Below are 15,182 nucleotides of genomic sequence, written 5' to 3'. Positions count from 1 at the left end.
TGCCTGGCATTTACGGGTTACTTTGCAGCTTACACCATTAACATTCACCAGCATTTCAGTTACAGGAAGTTTAACCCCTCTTAATCCATCACCAAGAAAATGCACCCACGTAAAGCCCCATATAAAGCCAATAGTTAACCCTTTAATTTAATCATTCTATAAGAAGTATTTGCTGTAAACTTGCTACTAATCAGAAACCAGCCAACACTACTCTACAGCTTTCTTTCAGTGTCACCCTAATTCCTAATGGCCACTAAGACTAAGAGCTTCACGCAGCAGTCTCCCTACCTCCCGTTTTCTGTGCCGAGCCACATGGTTGGCAGGGCAAAGTTCTTCTTTTTCTCGCGACCTTCCCTGACGGCTTGTTCCCAGTTTTCCTCATCGCTGCCAGGCACCATCTCTATACTTATGATGCAGGATTCTGACACATTGAAGCTCTCAATCACACGTGGAGTTGGAGGCTGCAAAAGGAAACAATTAAACATGATCTAAGAGCTACAACCTTGCAGCAAATAGGCTACATAAGAGTTTAGCTCTGACTCAAAGTTATTAATTTCCTTGACTTTTTGTTGATTGGCCTTTAAATTCGGGTAAAATTTAGAATATATCGGAAGGCAGAACTCTATTTTAACCATTGTAAGATGTAGTGAGAAAAATCTTTAAATCATCGATAAAACTAAAACTGATACTGTAACAAAATAACAACAAATGGAGACAGAGATATGTCAGATGATACCAACTTATTACAGCATGGCTGATGAAATTTGTAAAAATGTTCTTACCTGAAAGGACATGGTACAATCTGACCCAGAGAGTGAAGGAATGTGACAGAAATGTCACCGAAACATCCAAAACTCTCTAGATGCGTATAAAGAACTTTGTCACCCAGTGACTTACAACCTGATGAAACTATTCATGGAGAGATACCAGACTATTATTTGCAGTTCCTAGAACCTTACCTGGAAGGACATGATGGTGATCTGTCCCAGCGAGTGTTCCCCGCTGCACACCCAGACGTAGCCCCACGCCACATTGGAGAAACTGTCGTAGCCATCCTCCAGCAGGTCCTCCTCCTCCTGCTCCGACACGATGGGGTTGTGGATCGCACACGACACCTGGAACAAGACCGAGAGGTGAGAAGTTGTAACAGCTTAAACTTGTGCCAGAATCTAAAGGTTCTGGATTGATTAATCCCGAGCAGCCCAGTGTTGTGCCCTTGAGGGCCCAGAAGCTCCATGTTTGAGGATGACAGCTATCAGCCACACCTTGATGAGCACAGTGAAGAACCCATCACACTTATCGAAATAAAAGTTGATCAAAAGTTACTGCAATTACTGCAATTAGTGTAAATCTACTGTTCAAACCTGGTAATTCAAGTAAAACCCAACACAAAAAAAGGTTACTGCAATCCCAATAATGCTAAGAACTTATAAGAAGGTGCATGATTTGTTGCATGTACCGGTAACTGCATGACTTATATGTATTCTATGTTAGTAGCTAAATGTCTTCCAAAACAATTTGTATTAATCATTTAACATCTACCTATTTCACATCACAACAGCCAAAGCAATGCACACATACTTTTCTAGGTCAAAACATTTCTCAGCAAAAACAATCTGTTGAATGGATTTTAATCAAATCCAAATTAATGCAAACCAAAGCTACAAAAACAACATGACTACATGTACGTATACATAACATATGCAGTACACATAAAAAATCGTAGGAATGGCATACACATAATGGTGATTAAATTAGTGTCAAAATACGGCTACACGTACATAGAATAATGCAACATACAGAAACACACACAATGCACATGTTAGTGGGTGAAAGGAAGGGTAAGCTGGCACACACAGTCAGTGGTTAAAACAACCAATGCCATACCTGGCTGGATGGCAGAGGGAGCTTGTGTTTTCGAGCAACCTAGAGACAGTGACGGAAGACAAGCTACATGTAGCTCATGCAACGTACTGGACAAATTAGGACACACACTTTCTTCTATCTTATGCAATTGTTGTGCAATCATCTTTAACATTATCATGTACACAACATGGCAATTTTTCGCTATAAAGCAATTAAGATTAAGATTTAGAAGCTGCATGTTTGATATTAACACAGCTAATTCAAATTCAAGGTTAAAGGTACTTCTGAGATTCTGAAGTTGATTTCCTTACCTTCATACTGATGTGTTTGTTCATAAAGACCGGCATGACTTTTTGCAGCAGAGGGCGGTACGCGTTGTTCATCTTCCCATCATCCTCTGGGAGAAACCAGCCAGGGTTGTTGATTGGTTCTGTTGAAGAGTAATAACTGTATTAGCCATCTATAACAATAGCTCATCTGTGAGATGTTATCATTTTGATTTAAGTGTAAATCTATAATGACAGTTACATTTCCAACTACACAATTTACACTGAGAGATGGTCTGATAAAGGGTCCAGAAAGGAGTGTGTGTGTGCACATGCATGTGTGTGTGTGCCTGTGTGTATGACATTGTGTTTGTGTGTATAAACTATAAACTTAACTGTGCGAAATATGTTCTCAAATATAATCTAAACTGAATTGTCATTTCTGCTGATTAAGTTTCATGATCAAATAATACCAATCCTCGTTATCAAGTGCAAATCATATTTTCTAACCTCATCCTCCTCACCTCATGCTATACATACATGTGACATGTGACTAGACGTGTACTATATGTCATGCAAATTACACAATACATGCATACAAAGTCATCATAGGTGCTTTTGCCACACATGGTAATGCGATACTACATGTACACAGTGCTACACATAATGCATGTTCTACAGACTGATACCTAGTGCAAGTCTGGCCATGTCTAGTGAGGTGGTCCATGCATATTTCAGCCGTGGGGTGTAGGTGTTGAACTCATTGTAGATGATGCCATTCCTGTGAAGGACACAGACAAATTTTACACACCTGACACATGAGAGTACTAATTCTACAGAGATGTTCTCAGTATACAATCATCATATAATCATGATGGTAAAAGTTGTCAATGCAGAGTAAAAAAAAATGAAGATACTTCTTATTCAACTGTAATCTTATTAAGTTAGAGGGGACTTATTTCATGACAGGGGAAAAGGAAAGTGTTTAAAGTTTGTGGTGGGTAAGAGTGCATTAATGACAGACAAATCTCTATTGAGAGGTCCCTTCCATGAACGTAAAACCACCGTGAATGCTTCAAGATTTATAGTTATTACATGTATACTGTTTTGGGAATAAGACTGTACATGATTGTACATCCATACTACTAGTATCATGTATGGCCATAATGTAGCTGAAGAGCACAGATGATGTAGAACAAAACCACACCTAGTTCTGCTCCACCTGCAATCCAAGATAGACAAGCATGAAGAGGAGAAAAGAGCATAGAGACAAAAGGCAAGACTTATTTTAGAACTGGTTGAATGAGAGGGAGCAGATGTACATAAAGGTTTTGTGTCCATATCATGTTAAACGTCCTTAAGTTTGTCAATGACTCTTTTGACTCTTGTATAACACTTTGCTACTGGTAACAGTTTTTGTAGAATCTGTTTTTGTGTCTGATTATCTTTTCTATAAATCATTTTGGGTTCCAAAGTGTAACGTCTTGTGATGTACAGCTGCATTTTTACTTGAATGTGAAGACTGGGTTTTGCAGAGAGGAATCAAATTGGCATCCTCATTCTACAGCTTTTGCTGATATAAGAGTTACACATCTGATATGATTCACATCAGAACAAGTACAGATTCTACAAGATCCGTAGCAAAGTTTTGCACGGGACATCATATCAAAATTACTTTAGATACACACACACTCTTACCATTACATCACAAGCAACAAGATGACATACGTTTGACAGGTTAGGAGGAGAAAATCTGCCACAATTTCTGATTACCAAAAAGCTACAAAACCATTACTTACTTGAAAGGCAGTGACAGTAGTATTCTGCACAGGTCGGCTTGTTTGATCTGCTTGTCTTTCTGTTTGATGAGTTTCTGTAAAGTGTTTGACCAGTCCTCTGCTGCATTAACCGGGTTTATTGTCTGTAGGGAGGGAAAAACAACAAGGCAAACAGCTTGAGATGCTGGGCCAAATATGTCCTGTTTGTAAGAATTTGATAGTTGATTGATCTTTAAATACAGCGTAAGACAGACCCAAAAGAATCTGGACACTGTGTTACGCAGTTGCAAGTAGATCATATCATTCTACAGATGCTGGTAAAACAATTATTGATGGAAATGCTGGTGCAGTGCGCAGTTCTGGCAGCGTGACATCATCATCATCATCATCTTGCATTTGAATCATCTTCTGAAGTGAGTCTAGTCCTCTTGCAGTGCTAAAGCATAGTAGCTTCCTGGTGATTTTAGGCTAAGATGAGGATTTAGTAAATTTCTACAAAATAATAGTAGTGAAACTACAACTTCAAAGCAACAGCAATCAATTAATGCAAAATTAGCAAGCAGTCCATTTCATCATCTAAATCTATTCTCCTCTAAATTCACCAAAAGATTTTGCAGCCATTGTGGGAATATAATGACAAAGTATGCTTTGCAAAGCAACAGGTAATGCTATCAAAAACAAGCATATAAGCACCATGCTATATCTATATATACATATAATCCCATTGAGAAGTATCAAGGATAAATCACACGCACACACAACTAGACTACAGCACATGGAGACATCATTTCCATGTGTATTTCTTCAGCACTCTTCAGCCCTATTATCTACTCAAAGGTGAAAAACACAATAATCACAAACCCCTGGTTCACTGGCAAGATGCTGTGTATTTGTAGAAGGGGTCTGAAAATAAAAAGGGTGGGTTTTCTGAAATGTCCAGTATAAAAGGGAAAGGGCTTTTTGCACAATGTCACAACTTCCTTCTCCTTTTCTCCACTATATACAGGAAAGTTGCAAGAATTAGAATGATAACTTTCTTGTCATGAACGTAAAATGTTATGTATACTGTATTGATAAAATCAAAGAATGAAAATAAAGCACTCATAAATATTAAACCCAAATCAAAGCAAAGCAAAGCAAAGGGAAAACAAAACAAGGTTCAACAGACAAGTATGCTTTTTTGGCAAAGCTTTTTTTGGCAAAGCCTCTGGGGCAGTGGCATTTTTATACTTTACACCAGCAAGGTGTCTAGCTACATTTAGCAAGGGAAGGAGGGCAGTTTAACCTACATGATAGGTACCCCTGAACTGCGCCACCAATTTCTGAATCTGACCAACCAGGTTCAGGTCGTAGAGTAGGTCGTCGCGCTCCTTGTACAGGTGTACCGGGCCGCCGTACATGGTGTCTGAAAAACAGGTGCACTCTCGTCAGAAACCCGAAAGAAAGAGTTGGACAATACTGATGATACAGAACTATTGTACATTTGACCTGAGCAATACACATTGTCAATGGAAAAGGGACCAGATGAGTAAGTTGGTATCATACAAATTATGATAAATGCACAATCCTAAAATTGTTCTCAAATATAAAGATAGCGTATGACGTATACTGCAAACTCATGTACAATGTACCTTTAACATAATTATTATCTGCATAAATGATGAGTATTACAAATGGTGTTCTTAAATTTCAATTTATGACATTCAAAAGAAAATAGAATGATTATAAAACTTCACTTATTGTAAATGCAGCTTCATGTAACTAAACAATGTCATCTAAAATATATGCTGTAGAAGTAACATCATTCTGTAAGTACAACACTGATCATTATAAAAAATTATATTATGTATATTTTTTTCTATACAGGTACCAGCAAGAAGACATTGCAATTATGAAGCACACTTGGAAAGCTATGCAATGGAAAGCACATGCATGTATGAAAAACCTTGAGATATTCTGACAAAGGTTGTTGCTGTAACAGTTTTAACACTGAGTCAAGTTTAAAGAATATTCAAATACAGTACATGTATGCTTAGCCTCTCTTTCTAATGCCATGGTCTTATCTAACTCATGACTGAAGTGCAAAGTTAGAATGTCCATCAATTTAAATGCATTCCATGGACACATTCCTCTGTTGTAGCAAAGGCATGACAAAATAGATTTTAACGTATTAATGTCAAACTAGCTACAGGTCTAGCATCAACACTTTTAAAGAACTCAAAGCAAGAAGGCAAGATGCAGAGAGCAAAAGGCAGGTCAAGTTTGTATCTATTTAATGTTCTGCTAGCTTAAAGGGTGTACTATAGATTTAATGGGGTTGTATGGTTATGCTAAGAAGTCCCAAACCAACCTGGAATGCTACAACCCCTTTCTTGGTAATTTTTCCACCGTCGTCTTTCCCTCCACTTTCCCATAATGCCCATATCGGGAGCGCTCACACTCCGTTTGATGCTAGCATTGCGCCCTTTCTCCTGCAGTTTAATGCTCGACTGTTCGGAAACGGTTAGGAAGAGGAGCGGAATGAGAGCCAGGAAGATTAGCGAGGTGGTACGAGGCATGCACAGAAGCAGAACGCACAAAACGAGGGATAGCAGAAAGGACACACAAAGTGACACCATAGAATGATGGGAATCGGTCACATGACCACAGATGAATTGAAATAGGGTTAAAAGTTGAGGGAAAGATACTTGGTGTACTGTGTAAGTATTTTTCATGATGGAAAGATGATACAACATTTTTTTTTTGCAAGTTTGCAGTTCAGCAGGTGGAATGTGCAGTACCATCGAATGTCACAAGGAGTCGTGAACAAGTAGTAGATAGCGAACATTTTGCACAGGTGAGCAAAATTCATGGTTAGTTCAAGCAAGTTTGAGCAGAGAAAAGGCAAATGAAATGGAAGAAGACGAGAAAAGAATCCAGTGAATTGAAGAGAAAAATGGAAGAAACAAAGATTCAAAAGCATTTCGGGCTGTTCCATTTCAAACAGTATGAACAATCAGGAGTTTTCTTCCGGAAAAATGATAATCAAGACAACAGGGGATGTAAAAATAAAATGAAAGGGGCAACATCGTTCGTTCCATGGTTTGACTTACATTTGTAGAGGGGAGGTTTTGGGACTAAACCAAACTTGGGTGGCGTCTGGGTCACAATAATAAGTTCCTGACTGCCCCACGATTTCCAAATGGAACAGCCCTAGGAGGAAAGGCCTGGTACATACCAGAATGGGAATGATAGAAGCTTTAGCCAAAGGAGACTGAGGAGAATCTGCAAAGGAACTATGCATGACACATGTGTACATGTACATGGAGACAGGAGAAGAAGAGAGATCAAGACAAGGCATCAGTGGTGAAGAGTGTTAAGTGGTTTGTGGTGATACTAAAAATATTTGAGCTTCATACTATCAGAAAAGAGGATGCAAAAGAAAACATACCTTTTTGCTGCTTATAGATGCTACAGCTAATTTTCTATAATTATAATGCTTTATTCTGAAGTAGTTACACTGCAATCAAGGAATTGGCAAAGCTCAAGAAAGTCAAGATCTTATAACTACTTAATGACCTTCTTTGATTATTTATGGTAACAACAAATTCCTCAAACTATATTTTTTTATAATTATCATGTAGGATGAAGTTACAAAATGTACAAACATTGGTATTCAGCAGCTGTTATTTGGGAGAAGTTTTCTAAATGTGGAGTTCATAAAATTAGTTTTAGGGAGTGTAGGGGGTCAGATTGTTTAAGAGGTCTTGTCTGTTTTTGGACACAAGCCTCCTATCAACAACTAGTGAGTATAATCAGTTATTGGCTACTCAAGAACCACTACATGATGTGATGTCATCCTTCAATTTTTTCTCTTATTGAAACGTAAGAAACTGATTTCAGACTACAAATGTTACTTAGCAAAATTCTCCTCATGTATGATAAAAGCCAAAAATAGAATTGCATCCCGGCGTTTGCTCTAGTTATTATTTCATTTCAGATCTATACTACACAACTGCTGCATCAGAATAGTTAGTATACAATTCTTTGGACCAATTCCTGCACTCTCACAGCTAACATCGGGACTGACCTGGTTTTGCCCCGCTAACGGACGGTGGTCGGGGGCTCTTGCCTCCGGCTGCTGCTGCCATGGCAACCTGCTGCAGGGTCTGGATGTCGCCCTCTTCCACTTTCACTTTTGACAGAGGGGAGCTCCATTTCATCTTGTAACGGGGTCCGGCTGTCACCCGCCCACTGCTTTCAGATCTGCGGATGAACCAATTATGTGAAGATAATAAGTTTCCACAAATTAACCTTTTCACTGCTAGGGTAGCCTTCTGGCAAAACAAAATCTTGTGGTTGAGGGATTAGGCAGCGGGGAGAAAGTTAGAAAAAGAATTTGTTTGAAGAAATCATCTGAATTTGAGGAGATAGGGAAAAACTTTTAATACACATGTGAGACACTTTTGCCTTCTATACAAAATGTACTACTTCAGATCTATGGAGAAATAAATTATACAGAATACTAATATTACATATTGAGGCTATCTTAACCTTTTCATCGCTATGGTGGACTTTTCGGCAAAAATTGTCATGGCTTATAAAGATTAAGCAACAAGGAGAAGGTTACAAGATCAATTTGGTTTAATTTTTTGTTTGCACCTTTGTTTATTCATGAGAAGCTCAAATCGGCATGCAGGCTGTTTTTCATGGAGGTCGAAGAAATCATCAAAATTTGATGAGATACATGTAGCAAGAAAATCTTGACACTCAATGACATTTATTGACTTTTGCTTAATTTATCCTTCAGCCTGCTACAATAGTCATTTGGAAGGCTGCACACTTAAATGCCTTTATTATGACTCATTATACCCCTAATATTGCTTGGAAAGATATCAAAATGCAGCTGACTAATACAGTGTACACATCCATACCTTGGGAGGACAGTGGCGCACACAAGCATGTCGTTCATCAAGAAAAGTCTACGCGACTTTGTCTTCTGGACTTCGCCTCTCTCGTTGTACACCTTTAAAGAGGAAAACCCACTGTAAGGACTTGCAGGGTCGCGGTCATGGCACACATACTTGGACTGGAAATAGATTAGTGAAATACATTCCATCATGTGTGGATTTCTAATCATTACAAGTGATGTTAGTGATTTATAGAGTCTTTCTGCAGTTTCATAGCAGTAGGTCATTTCTTTCAGAACAGTGTTTTCTCTGCCTTTACTTTGGCAAGACATGCATTTATCAAAAAAGCTAATTTTTTAGAATTTATCAAGCAACAATAGCGGACACCTTTCCGAGCCCTGCAAATTACTTACAGCCCATTACTTGTGCATCCTACTTGAACCTTAACCCCTGCACCACTGAGTCAAACCTAACCCCATGGTCAGGTTTGAAGGGGTGTGTTAGTCAACTTACTGTTTGAACCATGTCGTCTTGTCTTATCATGTAGCGAGCTCCAGTGGGGGTCTGAAAGAATAAGGGAAAATCCTTCAAATTACACTCTCTTTAAGAATGGCAGACAACTCAAGGTAGGGTCACACTTTTTGACAAGTACTGTATCTTTCAAAAGAAATTCAATCAAGAAAATAATCTGACCTTGGTTGCAAACTTGACATTCATGTTCCTGGAGATTTGCTTGACCTCATACTTGGTCTCCGTCTCTCTCTTGTGCTCATTCAGCTTCTCAGCGAGGGTCTCTAGCTGAGTGAGGGCTAACTGCAGGGACAGCCTGTCTGGGTGGCCCTTGGGAGTGTTCTTTAACATGTCCTAAAAGGAAAAATCATACAAGATACAAGATTTTGACAACTGGCTTCATCCCTGAGGCGATGCTAAACAAAGAGGGGCAGAATTAAAGCAGATGCATTTTACAAAAAATATGGAAGGTATTTCATACGTGCTCCAGAATCTTTCTACAAAAATCCAAAACCAATTGGCATACTTTTTTTTGCAAAAGGGCAATAAAAATGTTATAAGATGGTCCAGAAAGGATCTATATACATGTAGCATCAATGAAATAGAACTTTGGCTTGTTTTCTTCTTTCTTTTGAAGACACGTTTCTTGTGCTATTTTGTATGCCCTTTTCAAATTTTCTGACCGTAAGTTTCTTTCCTTTTTCTCATCATGATCTCTAACAAATATGAACATAGTCAAAACAATGTGTGAACAAACCTGTAGTAAGAGAATGAACTGTGGAAATCTCTGAACAGGTTTCAGCATCAGTCCATACAGACTGAGTCTATCCCCACTGCTAGCCTGTCTAGCCTGAAATTACAACAAAGACACATTTCTTCAGGATTTTCGTATTAGCATATCTTACAGATAGAAATAAAAAAGTTCTTCTTTCGTCATCCTCAATAGAGGTGAAGCATGTTTTTTGTCAATTAACTAGTGGTGCAATGTGACTTTGCGGGTCACCCCTACCCCACTCTTTTATATACAGAGGCTTCAGAATCATTTACCACTCACGCCACTGGAACATTACGCATACACTTCAAAGCTCAAGTCATAGCATTAGTGACACCAATCTACTGTAACAGATATGTAAGGTTCATTTCTTCTCTCAACCAATATCTTTGAGACTGCACTTCTAAAAGCTATAAGGATTTAAAGACATTATTCATACCTTAAGAAATTCCAAGAAAGCAGGTTTGGTAGCGCAGGCTTTCTTAACTGTCTCCATAGCTGTGCTGAAGTTGTTCACATAAGCACTGTAGACGTCCAACACCATTGACTTGGAAAACTGAAATCAAGGACAGAAGAGAAATTAACAAGCAACACTTACGATCAGTCTAGTCTTACTCAGCTTGTGCGTGAAAGCTAGTGTGTTATGTCATAAGGCAGTTAACCAGTTAAGCAAATGAACAAATCATTAATTTGCACTGTAGCAAACTTTAATGACTCATAGTTCAAACTGGACGAGGAAACAAACAAACTAGGGGGCCTAAACTCATGACTTACTCTGAGACTCCCTCCCAAGAGCTATTTACCACTCAAAAATCATGACCATAGCATGTTCAGAACGTATTATATCAAAACAAGAAGTACAGCTGTGGTACCATAGCAAGTCGCTAGGGGGCCCAATCATAATCTGCTTGGTAAAGGTAACATACAAACAAACAAACATGTATCAAAGGATTGCAAGCACATTTGAATAAAGAAACACACACAAAGAATCCTTAACTTACTGAAGCTACAAAGACGTCTCCGATCTTTTCGCTCTGGTCCCACTCAGAGACCCTTCCCGACAGCGCGATCTGGAACATGGTGTGGCACTGCAGGATCTCCCGCACCTTGTAGAATATCGTGCGCACCTTACGCTTCTCCACGATCGGTGGGTCAACGTCTGTCAGGGGTTTCTCATACATCTATATCAACACAGATGAACTTTCATGATAATCCATTCTTGTGTCAGCGATGCCATGTGCTTGGAGGCATATCTGATTTCAGATACTCACCGTATAGCATAATACATGACTTTTTTGTACACAATGTATACCCTGCAATTGTGCAAACATGTTGTATTGAGGTTATAAAGCAAAAGATATTACACAGGTAAGAACTACAATAGCATCTTAAATTTTGGTTAATGCCTTTAATACCATGGCACATTCTGAAGAAAGACAATATTTCTAAAAGCTCTAAGGTGAATTCTTATTCCCGAATTTCAGAACATCTATGGTAGCTAACTAGCATTAAGAATCCTGTCTATGGTGACTACCTGTCGACATAGACAGGATTTTATCAGTCTCCTTAGTGGTCTTCTTGCATAGTTTTGTCTAAATTTACCATCTATAGTAATTTTATATTTACTTTTCTGAGTGCCCAAACTGACCTGTATGAGTCTGTGAAGAGAGTTGATGTAGGACATCTCACTCTCTAACATGGATGACAGGATGTGTCTGCGGACTATCTGCTGGTGACTCAGGCCCTCAGGTTCCTCAGGCAGGGTGGGAGGGGGGTGCTTAGAACCCGAGATATTCACCTCAATAAACGTCTCATCCTCTTCTGTGAGAATAGAAGCAGTAGACACTAGAAGTTAGTAAAATGACTGTTTGAATGGAATGTTTCATCCTTGGCTAGATTTCTCTAATTTCATCATGTAAATTGTAAGCTTTTTTTTATACCAAAACTAGTAAGATGACATGTATACAATGAGCTCTAGAACTCTAGTAAAATTTGTTAAGATTAAGCTTAAGACTACAAATAAGTACTTGCTAGCAAATAAGGACGGCACAAGGTCTTTTTTGTAGCAATTTGGCAGAAGACTATGCCTTCAGTATCAGCAACTCAGCGGTACTAAAGCGCCACCTAGTAATCCATGATGGTACTGCAGCCTTGGAACTGTCATACAACTATACACTTGTACATGTACATGTATCAGGAAAACTTTTAATTTTTTCCTGTCACTCACCTCCATCTCCTCCTTCCTCCTCTTTGATCATCGAGTGTCGCACCTCCTTCATCTTCTCCTTCGCTTTCCTCTTGAAGGACTTCTTGGTATCCTAGAAAACAAGATTCTTCTTGAGAACGAAAACAAGACTTGTACACTTGTATATGTAGTTATGTACAGATGTAACTTGAATCCAAAAATAATGATATTTTTCAAAAATGTAACTATGCCTTTCAGTTACATTGTATAGTAGAGAAAGCCTTTGAAAAGTCAGAATACTTAAATTTAGAAGGTTGATTTGTGTTTAGATACAAGTTCTGATGCAACAACATATAGTATGCGGATAGAGAGGAGAGTCATTGAAAGTAGGTTGTCACAAAGCTTCACTGCAATGGAAACAGGTCAGAGGGAGAAAGTGTTAAAATGTTTAAATTAAGTGCATTTATTGACATTAAATATCTAGGGGATGTATGCCTGAATGAGCTGAGAGACGTGAAGGTATTGAAACTTTAAATTAGAGAATTTTTCTAGTAATGTTGTCTGTTTTTACAAGATTTATAAAAAAAGGTGAAGGTGGCAATATAGGTATAAGCAGGGATTCCCCATGCCATTCTTGATAAATAGAAAATAATTTGCACTAATTCAGATTGCATAAGAGCAAGTTCAACCAATATTGTTATTGTTAAGATCCAATGCATTGGCTAAATGTTCTGTGCAAAGGCATATGAGTATACGAGAAAAATATTTTTCCAGGTACCAGATCTTCTTCAAGAAAGGTTTGCTATCAAGTGCACTGTAACATAGCCTAGGGTAGGATGAGGGTCTAGATAGAGGTTATGTGGATAGCGTGTCACCACAGGCAGAGTGAGTACCTTATGTTCAGATGGCATAGGTAACTTCCACCTCCCAGACCCCTGTGTGCAGTGCAGGTAGTGCGTGAAATGATAGCATGCAAGGTTACCCATGTGCAATATGATGCTGTGATACAATTAAGTTGAAGTGAAAATAATCATGATTGTGTAACCATACTACACCTGAACTACTGGTGGTACAAAACGTCATGCCAAATTTGTAACCAATGATCTGCAGGCTAGGCTGAAATATTCTTGAAATGTACTATAAATCTTGTTCGCAGTGTTTTCATTTTCATGGGGACTTCTCATTTGCGAATTTATGACACTACCAATATGCATTTCCAAACTAAAGTGTTACAACTGCACTACAGAACACCCTTAAAACCTCCTTTTTCCCTTCTACTGTAAAATCGACCTCCTGCAAAAATCAATGTATTTAAAGTAACATAAAGCAAAAAGTATTGTTAATCAAGACTTAATGTTTTAAATTTGTGTTTGCTTTTGCATACATCTAATCATAACCTTTTAAGACTGTCTTTTCAGACGGACTGACAGAATCTAACCTTCAAATGTGCGACCCCGCTGCTGTACGCTTTACGGAACTCCTTCTTGGCGACCTTGAACTGCTGGACGTCTTCACTCAGCCGAGACCGAATCTGCTCAAACTGGGAAATAAAAAACAGGAACAGAAATGCATAAACAAGATGACAAGATACAGTTCAACAATTCATCATAAGCCAGAACTCTGTTGTGCACATGCAAGGATACACGTACATGTACCTGAACTTCAAATAATTTACAAAAAATATTTTGGATCAGCTGTAACTTCAAAACCTTTTTTTTATGTCAATGGCATACAAATGTATATAAAGATCTAGAGATAGCCAAAATAATAAGTTAGATATTGTTCATGCATTCCACATCACTGCAACTAAAATCAATCAGATGAAAAAAAAATATTTATCAAGTCTTCAACACAGCCACTGCATACAGCTTTCAAACCTGAGAAAAAAAGCGGACTGCTGCTTTGTGCTGTACAAAGTTTATACTCTTATATCTGGATGTCCTGAAACTAAAACTAACCTACCTGAACCAGCGTATACAGACATGCACAGTGTGCATACAAACTGGTGACGTGGTACACTTTAACACACCGCCATGTTGTTTTTAGGCTATGCAAAACACCTCAGAGTTTACTTGTTCAACAGGTTTCTCAATAATTAACTGCTGTGAAGATTCCACCCAGTAATTTGTCCCATCAACAAGGCTAAGTAATACCCTCCCATGTGCATTATGGGTGGGTCCTTTAATGAGGAAAAGAAACTCTACTTTTGCAGACAACATCAAGGAAAGAGACAATTGAAAGAAACGGATACAAAGCAGTATCCGGCTGATTGTATACTGTAAATCCTGAAATGTTCAAGATGGTTTATTTTTGTGACCTCTCCACTGAGAATTCATGACACTGTGAACATGTTTCTAACATATCATGACTGTAATACAGACTTGTTTCAACTTGTTTCGACACGAAAACCGCCTTTGCCCTTTTACTGTGAAATTAATTCCCTGCAAAAATAAAATGAATCTACAGCATTCATTAAATCATACCTTGTTCTTTAATGGGGTTCGCCATGGAATATCCAGACCATAGCAACAAAGCTTAAGGGACTACTACTTCATTAGTTGTACAATATATATGTAGGTCTCCCATTCAAAGTTTTTCCAATATAATAAGATATTCTTTATTTTGTTGAAATACATTTGTATCATTTTAATTGGATGCAGACATTTGATTAAAAGACACTCAAACAAAACAATTACACTATAACAACTCAACAAAAATAGTTGAAAACATTTGATCGGTGACACTACACTAGAAGCTTTGGGGATTTCGTTGCCATACCAAGACACCGACCCCTGTGAAAAATCAAATCCGCATTTATGCAAATAAACACAACCAGAGAGGGTGTACCTACCATTTTCTCTGTCGTCTTCCCCTCCCCTCCCCCTTTTGCCATATTGACAGTGGTGCTGCTATGTC

General features: G+C 38.4%; 1 protein-coding gene across 15 annotated transcripts in view; it reads right to left on the bottom strand.

The window, feature by feature from the left end:
• LOC136442860 (rho guanine nucleotide exchange factor 10-like) overlaps positions 1–15,182 on the bottom strand; it is a 38,098-nt gene that overhangs the window by 10,266 nt on the left and 12,650 nt on the right. For 7 of the 15 annotated variants that reach the window (XM_066439850.1, XM_066439851.1, XM_066439837.1 and 4 more), the window contains exons 6-24: positions 13,705–13,806; positions 13,160–13,201; positions 12,309–12,399; positions 11,730–11,926; positions 11,083–11,262; positions 10,521–10,637; positions 10,067–10,159; positions 9,493–9,663; positions 9,313–9,363; positions 8,824–8,978; positions 7,980–8,155; positions 5,200–5,315; positions 4,772–4,813; positions 3,932–4,053; positions 2,822–2,913; positions 2,178–2,296; positions 1,888–1,926; positions 960–1,115; positions 289–461 (exon numbers count right to left, since the gene is read on the bottom strand). In XM_066439850.1, the coding sequence (XP_066295947.1) occupies positions 289–461; positions 960–1,115; positions 1,888–1,926; positions 2,178–2,296; positions 2,822–2,913; positions 3,932–4,053; positions 4,772–4,813; positions 5,200–5,315; positions 7,980–8,155; positions 8,824–8,978; positions 9,313–9,363; positions 9,493–9,663; positions 10,067–10,159; positions 10,521–10,637; positions 11,083–11,262; positions 11,730–11,926; positions 12,309–12,399; positions 13,160–13,201; positions 13,705–13,806 (2,234 nt within the window). The remainder of the gene's footprint in view (positions 1–288; positions 462–959; positions 1,116–1,887; positions 1,927–2,177; positions 2,297–2,821; positions 2,914–3,931; positions 4,054–4,771; positions 4,814–5,199; positions 5,316–7,979; positions 8,156–8,823; positions 8,979–9,312; positions 9,364–9,492; positions 9,664–10,066; positions 10,160–10,520; positions 10,638–11,082; positions 11,263–11,729; positions 11,927–12,308; positions 12,400–13,159; positions 13,202–13,704; positions 13,807–15,182) is intronic. The other 8 variants (XM_066439845.1, XM_066439846.1, XM_066439839.1 and 5 more) reach the window with 8 other exon arrangements.

Source organism: Branchiostoma lanceolatum, chromosome 10, assembly GCF_035083965.1.
Source record: "Branchiostoma lanceolatum isolate klBraLanc5 chromosome 10, klBraLanc5.hap2, whole genome shotgun sequence".
Classification (NCBI taxonomy): domain Eukaryota; kingdom Metazoa; phylum Chordata; class Leptocardii; order Amphioxiformes; family Branchiostomatidae; genus Branchiostoma; species Branchiostoma lanceolatum.
The sequence above is the reverse complement of the archived record's forward strand: the minus strand, read 5'-3'. Positions and strand labels throughout refer to the sequence as shown.